The sequence below is a fragment of the Oryx dammah genome, unplaced genomic scaffold (genome assembly GCF_014754425.2).
Source record: "Oryx dammah isolate SB20612 unplaced genomic scaffold, SCBI_Odam_1.1 HiC_scaffold_17, whole genome shotgun sequence".
NCBI lineage: Eukaryota > Metazoa > Chordata > Mammalia > Artiodactyla > Bovidae > Oryx > Oryx dammah.
In genome coordinates this window covers 6,364,394-6,381,332 of record NW_024070201.1, presented here as the reverse complement: position 1 = coordinate 6,381,332, position 16,939 = coordinate 6,364,394, and the positions used below count along the sequence as shown (strand labels likewise).

At 35.8% G+C, this 16,939-nt stretch overlaps 1 protein-coding gene across 3 annotated transcripts in view; it reads left to right on the top strand.

Moving 5' to 3' along the window:
* CEP126 (centrosomal protein 126) overlaps window positions 1–16,939 on the top strand; it is a 122,478-nt gene that overhangs the window by 57,812 nt on the left and 47,727 nt on the right. For all 3 annotated transcript variants that reach the window (XM_040257867.1, XM_040257868.1, XM_040257866.1), the window contains exon 5: window positions 13,595–13,790. In XM_040257867.1, coding sequence (XP_040113801.1) covers window positions 13,595–13,790 — 196 coding nt within the window. The remainder of the gene's footprint in view (window positions 1–13,594; window positions 13,791–16,939) is intronic.

Genomic DNA, 16,939 nt, shown 5'->3' with positions numbered 1-16,939 from the left:
AGAAAGTTAAGTAAAATAAAAGGGCAGAGAAACCTGCAACCTAAGATAGTCTACCCAGTGAGATTATCATTTAGAATAGAAGATGAGATAAAGAACTCCTCAGACAAGCAAAAACTAAAAGAATTCAGCATAAACCTACCGTAAAAGAAATGCTGAAGGGTCTTCTCAAAATGAAAAAGAAGAATCTATAGGAAAGGGAAAACTCCAATAGGAAAGCCATATATAGTGGGGATTGAAGATCACTTAAATAAGCTAGCACATAGATTAAAAGACAAAAGTTGTAAAGCAACTCTAACTACAATAAATAGTTATGGGATAAACATGAAGATGTAAAAAATTACATCAGAAACACAAAATGTGGGGGAGAGTAGTAAAAAATGTAGATCTCTTAGAATGTGTTTGAACTTAAATGACTATGACTTTAAAGCAAGTACACATAATTAAGGTTTAACATATATGAACACCATGGTAACCACAAATAGATACACAACCAGCAAAAAGCATGGAACTCAAACATACTACAAAAAAAAAATCATCAAACCAGGAAAAGAGAGAGACCAACTGGAAAACAATTAATAAATTGGTAATAAGTATATACCTATTAATAAATTACTTTATATATCAATGGATTAATGCTTCAATCAAAAGACACAGCTAGCTAATTGGATTTTTTAAAAGACCCTTCAATATGCTGCCTGCAAGAGAGTCATTTAAGGCAAAAAATACAAACTGAAAGTGAGGAGACAGAAAAGGATATTTTATGCAAATAGAGATGACAACAAAACAAAGGCTTAATGAAAGACAAAAAGGGTACCATATAATGATAAAAAGAGATCAGTACAAGAAGAGGATATAAACTGTTTAACATATACATACCCAATACAGTAGCACCTAACTGTATAAACACTAACAAACATAAAAGGAGAAATTGACGATAGGGCAATAATTACAGCAGACTTTAACACTCCACTGATATCAATGAACAGATCATCCAGAAAGAATATCAATAAGGCAGTTGTGGTAAAGTAAAAAAAAAAATTATTTGCCACCCCATGAACTGCAGCATGCCAGGCTTTCCTGTCCTTTGCTATCTCCTGCTGCTGCTGCTGCTGCTGCTAAGTCGCTTCATTCGTGTCCGACTCTATGCGACCCCATAGATGGCAGCCCACTAGGCTCCCCCGTCCCTGGGATTCTCTAGGCAAGAACACTGGAATGGGTTGCCATTTCCTTCTCCAGTGCATGAAAGTGAAAAGTGAAAGTGAAGTGGCTCAGTCGTGTCCTACTCTTAGCAACCCCATGGACTACAGCCCACCAGGCTCCTCCATCCATGGGATTTTCCAGGCAAGAGTACTGGAGTGGGGTGCCATTGCCTTCTCCACTATCTCCTGGAGTTTGCTCAAATTCATGTCTATTGAGTCAGTGATACTATCTAACCATCTCATCCTCTGCCACCCTCTTCTTCTATTGCCTTCTCCTTTCCCAGCATCAGGGTCTTTTCCAATGAGTTGGCTCTTTGCATCAGGTGGTCAAAGTATTGGAGCTTCAGCATCAGTCCTTCCAATGAATATTCCAGGTTGATTTCCTTTAGGATTGACTGGTTTGGTCTCTTTGCAGTCTAAGGGGCTTCTCTAATGGCTTAGACTGTCCAGAATCTACCTGCAATGCAGGAGATCTGGGTTTGATCCCTGGGTAAGGAAGATCTCCCAGTTAAGGGAATGACTACCATCTGGTCACAAAGAGTCAGACATGACTGAATAACTAACATATATCACATACTAGGTCTCAAAACAAGACTCAACAAATTTAAGAGGATAGAAATTATATCAAGCTTTTTTTTTTTTCCAACCTCAAGGGTATGAAACTAGAAATCAACTACAGAAAGAAAAACAGAAAAGAATAAATATGTGGAGACTACACAACATGCTACTGAAAGAAAAGGGTGGGGGGTGAAGAGTAAATCAAACAGTAAATCAAAAAATACCTCAAAACAAATGAAATGGGAAGCAAAACTTTATGTGATACAGCAAAATCAGTTCTAAGAGGGAAGTTCCTAGCAATACAGTCCTTCCTCAAGAAATAAGAAAAATCTCTAAACAACCTAACCTATCACCTAAAAGAATTAGAAAAAGAACAAACAAAACCCAAAGTTAGCAGAAGGAAGGAAATAATGATATCACATACATGTGGAATCTGAAAAATAATAGGAATGAATCTGTTGATATATACAAAACAGAAACCAACTCACAGGCATTGATTATGGTTAAACAAACTTATGGTTATCAAAGGGGAAAGGAGGGATAAATTAGGAATATGGGATTAACAAATGCAAACCACTTATATATAAAATAAACAAGCAAAAATGATTTATTGCATAGCATAAGGAACTATAGTTAATATCTGTAATAATCTATAATACATATAATCTGAAAATATATATATATATAACAATCACTTTCAGTTCAGTTCAGTTCAGTTCAGTCGCTCAGTCATGTCCGACTCTTTGCGACCCCATGAATCGCAGCACCCCAGGCCTCCCTGTCCATCACCAACTCCCGGAGTTCACTCAGACTCACGTCCATCGAGTCAGTGATGCCATCCAGCCATCTCATCCTCTGTTATCCCCTTCTCCTCCTGCCCCCAACCCCTCGCAGCATCAAAGTCTTTTCCAGTGAGTCAACTCTTCGCATGAGATGGCCAAAGTACTGGAGTTTCAGCTGCAGCATCATTCCCTCCAAAGAAATCCCAGGGCTGATCTCCTTCAGAATGGACTGGTTGGATCTCCTTGCAGTCCAAGGGACTCTCAAGAGTCTTCTCCAGCACCACAGTTCAAAACGTCAATTCTTTGGTGTTCAGCTTTCTTCGCAGTCCAACTCTCACATCCATACATGACCACAGGAAAAACCATAGCCTTGACTAGACGGACCTTTGTTGGCAAAGTAATGTCTCTGTTTTTCAATATGCTGTCTAGATTGGTCATAACTTTTCTCCAAGGAGTAAGCGTCTTTTAATTTCATGGCTGCAATCACCATCTGCAGTGATTTTGGAGCCCAAAAAAGTAAAGTCTGACACTGTTTCCACTGTTTCCCCATCTATTTCCCATGAAGTGATGGGACCGGATGCCATGATCTTCATTTTCTGAATGTTGAACTTCAAGCCAACTTTTTCACTTTACTGTACATCTAATACAATATTGTAAATCAACTATGCTTCAATTTTTTAAAAAGTCATTTCCTAGGAGAGAAAAAAACAGTAGGAAAAATTTAATGAAACCAAGAGCTAGTTTTTTGAAAAATAAACAGGCTCACCAAGAAGAAAAGAGAGAGGATCCAAATAAAATAAGAAAATAAAGAGGATAAATAACAACCAGTACCACAGAGATACAAAGAAAATCATAAGAGAGTACTATGAACAGTTTATATGCCAACAGATTGGACAGCCTACAAGAAGTGGACAAATTTCTTGAAACATACAGCTGCCAAGACAGTCAAGAAGAAATAGACAATTTGACCAGAAGACCATTCACTAGAAGTGAAGTTGAATTTAAAAAAAATAAAAATGCCCAGCAAACAAAATTCCAGAATATGACAGCTTCGTGAGGCAATTCTACTAAATGTATAAAGAAGAATTAAAACCTGTCCTAATCAAACTATTCCATAAACTTGAAGAGTTTATTAGAACACTCTCAAATTCATCCTACAAGACAATCCTTACCCTGATAACCAAAACGAGGCAGACACTACAAAAAAGAAAAAATTATAGGCCAATATTTTTGATGAATACAGATACAGAAATCTTCAACAAAATATTAGCAAACCAAATCCAACAATACATAAAAAGAATCAAACATCATGATCAAGTTGAATTTATTCCAAGGTCACAAGGATGGTTTGAGATACATAAATCAATCGATTTGATACACCATGTTAACAAAAGAAAAGATAAAAATTATGTGATTGTCTCAATCGATAACAAAATTGACAAAATTCAGTGTCTATTTATGATAAAAAAAAAACCCTCATCAAAGTGTGTATAGAAGGAACATATCTCAGCATAATGAAGGCCATTTATGACAAATCCAATAGCCCACATCATATTCAATTGTGAAAAATTTTTAATTTTTCCTTTAAAATCAAGGACAAGACAAGAATGTCCACTTTCACTGCTTCTATTTAACATAGTGTTGGAATTCTTAACCACAGAAACAGTAATAAAAGGAATCCAAATTAGAAGATGAAGAGGTAAAACTCGCTCTGCAGATGACATAACACTATCTATATAGAGAACTCCTATCATCTCCACCCAAGAACTATTAATATTAGAAACTAATGAATTTAGCAAGGTTGTGGGATATAAGAATAATATGCAGAAATCTGTTGTTTTTTTATACACTAATAATGAAATATCAGAAATAGAAAGTAAACAATCCTGTTTAAAATCACATCAAAAAATAAAATACCTAAGAGTAAACTTAGCCAAGAAAGTGAAAGACCTGTACTCTGAAAACTGTAAAACCTGATGAAGGAAATTGAAGATGATTCAAAGACATGTAAAGATATTCCATGCTATTGAATTGGAGGGAGTAATATCATTAAAATGGACATACTACCCAAAGCAATCTACAGATTTAATGCAATCTCTATCAAGATACCTATGACATTTTTTCACAGATCTAAAACAAATAATACTAGAGTTTATATGGAATCACAAAACATCCAGAAATTACAAAAAAATCCTGAGAATAAAGAACAAAGCTGGAAATATAACCCTCTCAGACTTCTGACTTTACTACAAAGCCACAGTAATCAAAACAGTAGTGTTGTTGGCACAACAGACACATTGACTAATGATACTGTATAGAGAACCCAGTAATAAACCCACACACTTACAGTCAATTAACCTATGACAAAGGTGACAAGAATACACAATAGAGAAAAGACAAGTAGTGCAAGGAAAACTGGACAGCTACATGTAACAGAATGAAGTTAGAACATTCTCTAACACAGTGTACAAAAGTAAAAACTCAAATGGATTAAAGATATAAATGTAATGCCAGAAACTGCTACTCCTAGAAGAAAACATAAGCATAACATGCTTTGACATAAATCATAGCAATTTTTGGGGGGGGGGGATCTGTCTCTTAAATCAATGGAAATAAGAGCAAAATTAAACCAATATTATCTAATTAAATGCAAAAGCTTTTGCACAACAAAGGAAACCATCAACAAAAAGATAACTTTTTTAAAATTGGATAAAATATTTGTAAATGATATAACTGAAAAGGGGCTAATAGTCAAAATACATAAACAGCTCAGTTTAATGTTTAGAAATTGCATCCCAGTTTTCCAGATGATTGGATTAAGATGTGTTATGTATATGGGGGAATATTACTCAGCCATAAAGAAGAATAAAATTCTACCATTTGCAGCAACATGGATGGACCTAGAGAATACAGTGCTTAGTGAAATAAGTCAAACAAAAGCAGGTATTGTATGATATCACTTATATGTGGAATCTAAAAATACATATAAATGTACATGCAAAACAGACATACTATATATAGAAAGAAACTTGTGGTTGCCAGAGAGAGGGGGAAGGACAAATTAGAGATATGATATTAACAGATACAAACTACTATATATAAAATAGATAAATGGAACTTCCCTGGTATTCCAGTGGTTCAGTTCAGTTCAGTCGCTCAGTCGTGTCCAACTCTTTGCGACCCCATGAATCACAGCACGCCAGGCCTCCCTGTCCATCACCAACTCCCAGAGTTCACTCAGACTCACGTCCATCAAGTCAGTGATGCCATCCAGCCATCTCATCCTCTGTCGTCCCCTTCTCCTCCTGCCCCCAATCCCTCCCAGCATCAGAGTCTTTTCCAATGAGTCAACTCTTTGCATGAGGTGGCCAAAGTACTGGAGTTTCAGCTTTAGCATCATTCCTTCCAAAGAAATCCCAGGGTTGATCTCCTTCAGAATGGACTGGTTGGATCTCCTTGCAGTCCAAGAGACTATCAAGAGTCTTCTCCAACACCACAATTCAAAAGCATCAATTCTTCAGCACTCAGCCTTCTTCACAGTCCAACTTTCACATCCATACATGACCACAGGAAAAACCATAGCCTTGACTAGATGGACCTTAGCAAAGTAATGTCTCTGCTTTTGAATATGCTATCTAGGTTGGTCATAACTTTTCTTCCAAGGAGTAAGCGTCTTTTAATTTCATGGCTGCAATCACCATCTGCAGTGATTTTGGAGCCCAGAAAAATAAAGTCACCCACTGTTTCCACTGTTTCCCCATCTATTTCCCATGAAGCGATGGGACCACATGCCATGATCTTCGTTTTCTGAATGTTGAGCTTTAAGCCAACTTTTTCACTCTCCACTTTCACTTTCATCAGGAGGCTTTTTAGTTCCTCTTCACTTTCTGCCATAAGAGTGGTGTCATTTGCATATCTGAGGTTATTGATATTTCTCCCGGCAATCTTGATTCCAGCTTGTGTTTCTTCCAGTCCAGCGTTTCTCATGATGTACTCTGCATATGTTAAATAAGCAGGGTTATGACTCCCTTAAACTGCAGGGGGTGCAGGTTCCATCCCTGGTGAGGGAACTAAGAACCTGCATGCTGTGTAATCAAAAAATAATAACAAAATAAAATAGATAGCAACAAGAATATACTGTATAGTATTGAAAATTATGCCCATTATCTTACAGTAACCTATAATTGAGTATAACCTTCAAAAATACTGAATCAGGTGCTGTATACATGAATTTAACATAAAAATGTAAATCATCAAAGAATAAATTAAAGAATAAGAATAATGTGATGTTTCATATAGAATAAAGTATCTCTTGATATAAAAATAATTGGAGTATGGAGAGGATAGTGCAGGAAAATCAAGAGATATTCAAGCAATGAGTTTAAAAGGACTTATGTTAAAAGAGTGGTAGTGAAATACAAAAGAAAGACCGAAGAAAAATATTTCATGGAAAGACTATATTATAGCTTTGGTGTATGGTGGGATAAAGAAAATGAAAAAGTATAAAAATCAAAAGAGGGTGAAATTTTGAATCTTGATCATTGAGGGAATTTCCTGACTTTAAAAATGATAAAGAATGTAATAAAAGTGTATAGGTTTAACAAGATATTATTAAACTTCATTTGAGCTTTCTGAATTTAGAGAGTAAATATCCAAGTAGAAATGTGTAAAAACAGTTGAACGAACCTAAGATGAAACAAGAGCTCAAGGCTATAGAAATAAATTTTAAAGTCATGATCGTATATGTTATTGCTCAATTTTTATGTGTAGTTAGGCCTGCCCCACCAAAGTGTAATATTGTAGAGAACAGTAGCTTAATCTCACTCATGCAGATATTCCCTATGATGCTCAGTTCAGTGCTGTACATGTTGGAAGTATTCAACAAATACTTTAAACAGAGAAACATCACTGGCATTATGAAAACTCAGAGGATATAAACATGACCTGAAGCTTAATAAATAAGGAAGATATTTATCAGAGACATTGAGAGGGAACTCTGGAAAGATGGAACAAATAGGAAAAGGAAAAAAGGTATAAGAGGACATGCTTTATTAAGAGAACTGAAAGAGGTGGTTCATTTTGTTCATTTTAATTTTAATTTTTTTTATTTTTTTATTTTTATTATTTTTTTTAATTTATTTATTTTTTATTTTACTTTACAATTCTGTATTGGTTTTGCCATACATTGACTATTGGAGCATAGTTGATTAACAGTGTTGTGTTAGTTTCAGGTATATTGCAAAGTGATTCAGTTACGTATATATACATGTATCTATTTTTCAAATTCTTTCCCCGTTTAGGTATTACAGAGTATTGAGCAGTGTTCCCTGTGCTATACCATAGATTTTTGTTGGTTATCTATTTTAAATACAGCAGTGTGTACATGTCAATCCCAAACTCCCAATCTATCTCTTCCCTTCTGGTAACTATAAGTCTGTAGGTAATTTATTTTGACTAGTGTGTACACTGAGAAATTGTACACAGATTGTTTAGAAAGGAAGCCATGAATTAAGTCATGAAGAGCTTTGTTAAGGAATTTGTCCTAAAAGCAGTTACTGAGAGATTTTAAGCAAGCATGTAACATTTATATTTTAGGAATATTGTCAGGATGAGGAAGAATATAGTAAGACTAAAGGTCGAAAAATCAGACAAAATGGTAGTTTAGTTAATGAAAACAATGACTTATGAAGACCTACTTAGTAGGTAGAATCAACATGATTTGGTAACTTTTTAAGAACCGAAAGGTGAATGGGAGGAATCAAGAATGACTGTGGAGAATGTATTTGGTTAGTTAATGGATAGTGAAACGATTTATCAAAATGACTGTTCAGGACAAAGAGGTTTAAGGGAGAGAGTAACTGGAAGGATGATGATAAACTGGGAGTCTGAGACACTTATGAGCTATTCTGGAGTCAGTTTCTCATTGGTGAGATGTCTGGGCCATGAATATAGGTATGATAGTTGTCAGTGAATGGATAAGTTAAAGCCATAGTTCAGTCCCCGGTGGCTCAGACGGTAAAGAATCCACCTGCAATGCAGGAGACCCAGGTTCGATCCATGGGTTGGGAAAGTCCCCTGGAGAAGGGAACAGCAGCCCACTCCAGTATTCTTGCCTGGAGAATTCCATGGACAGATGGGCCTGGTGGGCTATAGTGCATGGGGTCACAAAGAGTCAGACACAACTGAGTGACTAACACTTTAGTAGCCACCAGTGGTGGTCTTGGTTCAGCTGAACACTCAAACTCATGACTGCAGTAGACCAGGTTTGACCTCAATTAGAAGACATAAAACACTGCATGCCAACACGCAACATTCTTCAGTAGGCAGAATCCTCATGGCATGCCATGAAATAGTTAAAGGGCTCATCTTTGCTATGCCGCTCTTCCCAAAAGTGACATCACGATGCACAGACAACCACCCTGGGTTAGAAATCCTCTGTTCTAAACAAGAGCCAACATTTCTTGTAATGACTATATGAATAGCTTCCATGCAAGTGATATGTTCAGTTATAAGAATTACCACATTTGGGGAAACCCAAAACTATAGCTTCCTATCAGTCCTTCCTATAACTCCTTCCTATGACTTATTCACAGTCCTGTCAGTACAGACAGTTTATCCATGAAGGGTCATTTTTTACATCTGTGTGCCTGAAAAACAGTCCTAGTTCTACTAATAATCCAGGGAATTGAGATAGAGAGTTAACCCAGAGTTGAATTGGTCCACAGAGGATGGATTAAGCCTTCACTTACATACAGATACAGATAAGATCACACAGACGATATGAATAAGATTACACAGAGAATATGGATAGACAAGCAGAGGATTGCATAACTCTTAAAAATTCTAGCATATCCAAGCAAAGAAAGAAGAGCTCAAGAAAGAGCCTGAGCAGGAACAACCAGAGAAGTTGTAAAATATCCAGGAACATATGATAATAAGAAATCCAAGGGAATTACAGTCAAGAAAGATAGTGGTCAAGAAGTGTCTCTTTTTGCAATTAGGTCAATTAGTTAATCACTAGCAAAAGCAAGAGACAGAAGCTAGACAGCAGTAGATTAAGGAACAAATGGAAGCTGCAGCAGTGAACACAGTGTAATTTTAGAGTACTCACTGGAAATTTTGTCTCAAAAAGGAAGATGACAGACAATTAGAGGGGATTTAGGGTCCAGGGAAATTTAGAGGAGTAAAAAATTTCAAGTAATTTAGTATAGAAGTAATGTGCATTTTTATATACAGGTTTTCTGCTCTATTAGATCTATTTTTCTGTGTATTATTATCCTGATAATATCAACTATTTTCAATCAAAAAAACTCTTTTGCACAATGAATAAAAGGATAGACATTTTTGTTCAACAGTGTACACTTTCTTAAAGTCTTAGAAGAGATAACACATCAGACAACTTTGATTTCACTGTAGCAAACAAACATGTAGTTATTGTTCTACCAAATCTGTGGTAGGACCATTGTACCAATTTTCTTTTACAAGAAATTATTTCCATTCTAAACTAGAATACATAGTTTTCAGTTATTGTTGTAATATACTATTATTACTATGACTTCATGATGTCTATATCTCTATATACACATACATAAATTTTATGTATTTGGAATATAACAAATGTATACAATTTATAGAGAGAACACCCTTGTTTACTTATTATAAAGTTAAGCTGCTCTCCACAGATAACTGACAGTATTAAAATAATGTATGTGAAAATCCTTTATAAACTATAAAAATGCTGTACTACAAATGTGAAAGCTTGGAATATTAAAGATCAGGTGTTAAGTTCATAGAAATATTTATATGTACTATGATTAAAAATATAATTAGGCTATAAATACTTAGATGTGGTTATCACATTAAAAATACATTTTCTGTACAATATAAACCTAAAATGTGTTAAAGAATAAAGTAATACCAATAAACAGGGGCCTTCCAAAGAAGGGGAGATATATCTGTACTCACAAATGATTGTTCTAATGTAAAAAATATTAGTGGTAGATAAAAGTAATTTAAGATGCTGTAATGTGATAATCTAAAGGAGAAAAGATTTGTATTAAAAATGGAAGGCATTCAGTGCTTAAGCCTCAGGAAAAATGAGACTTATGTCCATATGAAAATAAAAACTAATTCAAGAAATAATGAGATATAAGAAATGACTAATAAAAATAAAAGCCTTCCATCACAACCAAATCCTTATCACAAAGATAATATACTTGACCCTTTTGGTAGATGTACACATAGAGCAAAAGAAACTACATTTTCCCCATATTTTTGTACTTTAAAATAATGTTGTTAGATATCTATCTCCAGTATCCATGTATTTGTGGCGAGACAGTTGATTCTGAACCACAGGCTACCTACCCTGAGAAATCTGACCAAAGCTGAGCATTGATCTGTTTGACCTCTATTTGCCCTTTGTATCATCACTTTCAACCAGATTTTCTAGCTCATATTCATTATCTGTATGACTATCAGACTTCTGAGAGGTGAAAGTACTGTTAAAGGGCAAGGAATGAGAAAAGGGGAACCTGAATAAGTAACCTATGTACATTTCTCAGCTCATGAGTGGACACTGGTTGATCAGAAGGACATAATGCATGGACCCTCAGAACAAAGCATAGTATGAATTGAAAACATAGAGGGAGCCCAATAAAGCAAAAAACCATCTTAATAAGGCTGTCTCTCTACTTCCTGTTCAAATGCTTTTCCACCTGTGCAGATCCATTCCTGCCTGTCCAGCTACCTCCACACTTGATCCCCACTTACCTAATAAGCTATCTCCTTTCAGAGCCCCATTGCTATCCCACCATTCCCAAATTCTTCCTAGCTATCCAACTGTTTCTCCCACCCGCCAGCCTATCCATCCATCTGTCCCCTCTGCTCTTCCAAAGAACTTACCAGCCCTGTTACCATCCTACCCAATCGAATATCTTCCTCGGCCACCAGCCTCAGTTACTTCCAGCTTTCCTAGCAGGTTCCCTCATCTACCAACCCCAATTCCTTCTGGCCCACCTGACCATTTATTCCACCCACCCCGAGGTTCACCAGTCATTCCTGATTCAGACTCACAGAGCAAGTTGTTTTACAAAACTTTCAGACCCAAACATTCTCTTCCAGCACAGCATTCAACCCCAACTACTCTAATGCCTGCCCTTGTCCATCGTTCCCTTCCAGCTCGACTGACTGTTCCTCCAACCCCTTCGGAAGGTTTTCCTGTTTTGAAGCCTTCCTGTTTAGCCAGTCATCCCCCTCATCAACTAGTCCCCGCTCTTTCTGCTGTCACTCCGTTGCCTGAACATCCTACTCAGTTAGATCCTTTTCCATCAGTCCAGCAATCTGTCCCACACACCGCAGCATTGTCAGATCTTCCCCAGGCCTTTGTAGGTCATGCACCTGTGCCAGTTCCGTCCAATCTGCCTCCCCGTAATTCTCCATCCTCCTCTTTGTCTTCACCTTCTAATTCCATATCCTCTTCTTCATCCTCTCTACAGCTTTCTTCCTCTTCATCTGTTCTTTCCTCCTCTCCTTCACCTTCCCCTACTACCTCTCCACTCTTACCTCTTTTATCTGTCCCTCTTTTTTCCTCTCCTTTGCATTCATCTCCCTCTCCATATTTGCCTTCAGCAAATCTAGATTTCCCCTCTCCTATTCCTTCTGTTTCTTCTTTTATGATTTCTTCTTCCTTTCCCCCCATGCTTCACTCTTCCTGTCTTTCTGCCTCCCCATCTCCTTTTATTCCTATACATTCCTTCAATCCTCCTCACTGGGGGAAGAAAGTAGAGAAGAGAAGAGAAGCAAGTGGAGTAGAGAAGAAAGAAATAGAGAAGAAAAAGTTGAGAGACGACAACTTAAAAGGTAAATAAATTTAGTTTATTAGATATTTTTGTAGATCTAGCAATGCTTCATTTGGGAAGTGTGACTGAAAGGGAAGGAATATGTAAGAGTAAGAAACCTAAAAGGATTAGAGAAACATAGTCTCAGTGTTCAGGAACTTAGATACCTTTTTGCTCTCCTTGATCTCTCTGTGGTTGCAAAAGGATAGTCAGGAATCTAGTAATCATTGACTTTGACTATTCCAATCTGTCCAAATAAAGATATATATGGGTATTGGAGATAGATATGTGTCACATATGGCCGCAAGTCACTTTTCAAAGTATTTTAATCCTCATTGAATTGAGGATAATTCAAGTGAATTAGGGATAAATACCCTTGGGATTCATACTGCCAGCCCTAATGCAATAGCAGTCAGCCTTTGATATACTTTCATCTCTCACCCACCCCCAAAATATCTTCCTTTGTTTTTTTTTATCTTCACTTTGTTCATATACTTAAGTGTAACATGCTGTAAGTTTCCAGAAGATGCAAAATTCTGAAAGAGGATGATATCATCCACTGATAATTTGGAGGTGGCACTTTAACACACTAAAAGTAGACTCTGCATTAAAGGTGCCCCCTCTGTGCCATGAAAACCATGCTTATATTTGTGGTACAACTGAGAACAATATGTTAATATATTCCAAACCTAGTAAAGTTAGATGGAATCCAAGCTTCCAAACGTATTAAAGTTAGATGGAAATTCCAGTCTACCCTGACAAGAATTCTTCATATTTTCTAACTGCTTGAATCTTCAACCAACTTTATTAGGGTTATAGGGATACCACCATCTATGATATCAGCTCAGAACTAAGGGTAGTGCAGCATATTATTATCCAGATAGGGATCTCTTAAAGAACTGAGGACTGACTCTGTATGTCTATAGTAATTACTTCAATATCTATCCCAAACAGTAGAGTAATAGGATTTAATAAACAAAGCCATGAAAAATTGGGCATTCCTACATGAAGATGGAATGCTTTATTAACACTATAATCCCATATCCATTTTTATTCTACTATTGATTCCTTTAAATTCCCATTCTAATATATCTATATATTTCTCCAATATCCTTATATATGATTATCTGGACACACACAAACACATATTACATGAATATGTCATTTGTATGTTAACTTTATTTAAGTATACTAAACATTTTTTATGTGTGGTTCACAGAGCTATAGATAATGACTTGCCTTCATCACTGTCAAAAAATGATCATAAGCATCAGAAATATCTCATATCCAAAATCAATTGTGGTCAAGAAATGGAAAACAGCAAGGCAAACTTGACTACTAACAAAGATGCATTCCAGCTTAAACTGGAGGAAACGCAGAAACTCCTAGAAGATCAGCATCTAAGCAGTTTGCAAGTATGAAGCTCTAAATACATTATTAATATTTTAATATCTAGCAATAATTCTGTCCCATTTTTGCATTGTTATCCACTAAAGAAATATATAAAACTAGCCAAGGGTATGTTTGGATGAATCAGCACAGATTCATTACAGATACTAACGAGAGGTTTTAGCATTTTTAGCTTTTTGCTCCAGTTTTCTCTCTACTGCTATTCTTCTTTTTCCATGTCTCATACATAGAAAAATATGCTTTATGAACATTATTTTTTGAAAAATATGAAAGTTATTTGAAAGTACAATGTATCTTATGTATCATTATAGATTGGATTATAAAAAACAAATTTAAAATTATAATACATGTGGATATTAAGTTCTTATAAACAAATGGCATAATTAGCTAGAAATGGTGTTTCTCTTCTCTCTAGTATGGTGTTTACTTTGGTTTTTCCTACAAATGAGTATGGATTTCATACTAAACTTCCTGAAATGTTCATGCACTTTATTTTTTATGAGTACTTGCACACATTTATAAGATTCTTAGTATGCTGATATCAAGATTAAATTTGTAACCTTGCCCTAGTTTATCCAATAACTGAGCAATTGTGGCAAGGCTAGAAAAGCAAAGCAGGAGACTTTGTCTGGCTATGAAGAAGTACCATCCTGCCACACACAACTATAATTCTGAATAAAATATATGAAACAGTTGTTTTTAAACTGTGCCGAACAGGTAGTATTAGAGATGGTCTTGAATAAAGGGAAACAAATGAGGTAAACTCTATGATCACATAGGCTTTTTACCTGGACATATCCTCCTGACAGGCCTCAGAAAAAATCCATAGGTATTTTAACTACCTGTCGAAAAAAGAAACACTCTTTTAAAGAAGACTGAAATTTAGACATACAGCATAATGTTCATAATGTCCAACACTCAGAACTCACTAGGTATGAAAAAGCAGAAAGCTATATGACCCATAACCAGGAAAAAAATAGTCAATATAATCATAAATGATAGAGATAATAGGCAAGAGTTTAAAGTAACTTTTACCAATTTTTCAAAGAATTAAAGAAAAGTGAACATAATGAGAATGAAATTTTGGGAGGAACCAAATAGAACTTCTAGATCTGAAAAACATATTATCTGAAATTAAAATTATATTAATTGGACTTATCAATGAAGGCACTATAGACAAAAGAATCAGTGGACAGAAATCATCCAGTCTGAAGCACTGGGTGAAAAAAGTCAGAAAAAATATATTTAACAAAAATTAGTGACATGAGGGAAAATATCTAAATCTAACATACATTTAATTAATCTCACAAAGAGGAGAGGGAACATTTAAAGAAACAGTGGCTGGGAATGTTTCAAGTTTGATGAAACTGCAAATCCACAAATTAAAGAAACTCAACAAACTCCATGATAAGTAAGTATACACTCATATGTATGTGCCCACAACCCATCACAAAAAAACCTTATCAAAATTAAATTAAGCTAAAGGGAGTAAAAGATGTATTACATGCAAGTCAACAAAGGTAAGATGAACTACACTAATTTCAGGCCAGAAGACAGTGAAGCATTTTCAAAGTTCTAACAAGGAAAAAAAAATACCAACCTATAATCTGTATTTAACTAAAATGTCCTTATAAAATGAAAGCCAAATAGGCATTTTCAAATGAGCAACAGCTGAACACAACTGTACTACACCAGTATCTGCAATAAGAGACCCTCTGGAAAGTCTTTCAGGCAGAATGAAAATGATAACAAATGAAAACTCAGATCTACATAGTAACAAAAAACAGATTAGTAGTTGTCAGTGGTGGGTAGGTATTTACTGAAAAGAAGCATGAGAGAACTTTCAACAGGTGGAAAGTTCTTAAATATTTCAGTATAATGGTTATGGGTAAATAATTTGTCAAAACCTATCAAACTATACATTTAAAATATGATAATTTAGGGATTCCCTGGTGGTCCAGTGGTAGAGACTTCACCTTCCTATGAAGGAGTGTAGGTTCAATCCCTAATGAGGAAGCTAAGATACCACATGCCTCATGGTCAAAAAACTAAAATATAAAACAATATTGTAAAATTCAGTAAAGAGTTTTTTTTAAATAGTCCACATCAAAAAAATATGACACGCAAATATGTAAATATATTAGGTAACACTATTATTTATTTCTCTTAACATAATTTAAGTTGTAGCTATGTCATTGGAAATATTTTTGAAAGAATCTATATTCATATTGCTTGTGTTTTCTTTTTTAAAGTTTGTATACATCATGTGTGTATTTTTGGTTTGAAATAAGGTACTATTGTAATTTTTCTTGGCATTTTGTACATAAATTTTTTGAAGAAATGGTAACTTCTCAAAGATGTGAATAAATACATTTTATATTTAAAAATAATAAATTATTTGATTATTACTAGTTTCACTCCATTCAGTTCAGTTCAGGCCCTCAGTCATGTCCAACTCTTTGCGACCCCATGGACCGCAGCACGCCAGACCTCCCTGTCCATTACCAACTCCCAAAGTTTACCCAAACTCATGTGCATTTAGTCGATGATGCCATCTAACCATCTCATCCTCTGTCGTCCCCTTCTCCTCCCACCTGCAATCTTTCCATGCATCAGGGTCTTTTCAAGTGAGTCAGCTCTTCGCATCAGGTGGCCAATGTATTGGAGTGTCAGCTTCAACATCAGTCCTTCCAATGAACACCCAGGACTGATCTCCTTTAGGATGAACTGGTTGGATCTCCATGCAGTCCAAAGGACTCTCAAGAGTCTTCTCCAACATACAGTTCAAAAGCATCAATTCTTCAGTGCTCAGCTTTCTTTATAGTCCAACTCTCACATCCATACATAACTACTGGAAAAACCATAGCCTTGCCTAGACGGACTTTTGTTGGCAAAGTAATGTCTTTGCTTTTTAATATCCTGTCTAGGTTGGTCAAAACTTTCCTTCTAAGGAGTAAGCGTCTTTTAATTTCACAGCTGCAGTCACCATCTGCAGTGATTTTGGAGCCCCCAAAAATAAAGTCAGCTGTTGTTTCCACTGTTTCCCCATCTATTTCCCATGAAGTGATGGGACCGGATGCCATGAGCTTAGTTTTCTGAATGTTAAGCTTTAAGCCAGCTTTTATGTTATGGAGTTTTAGTCCATAAACATACA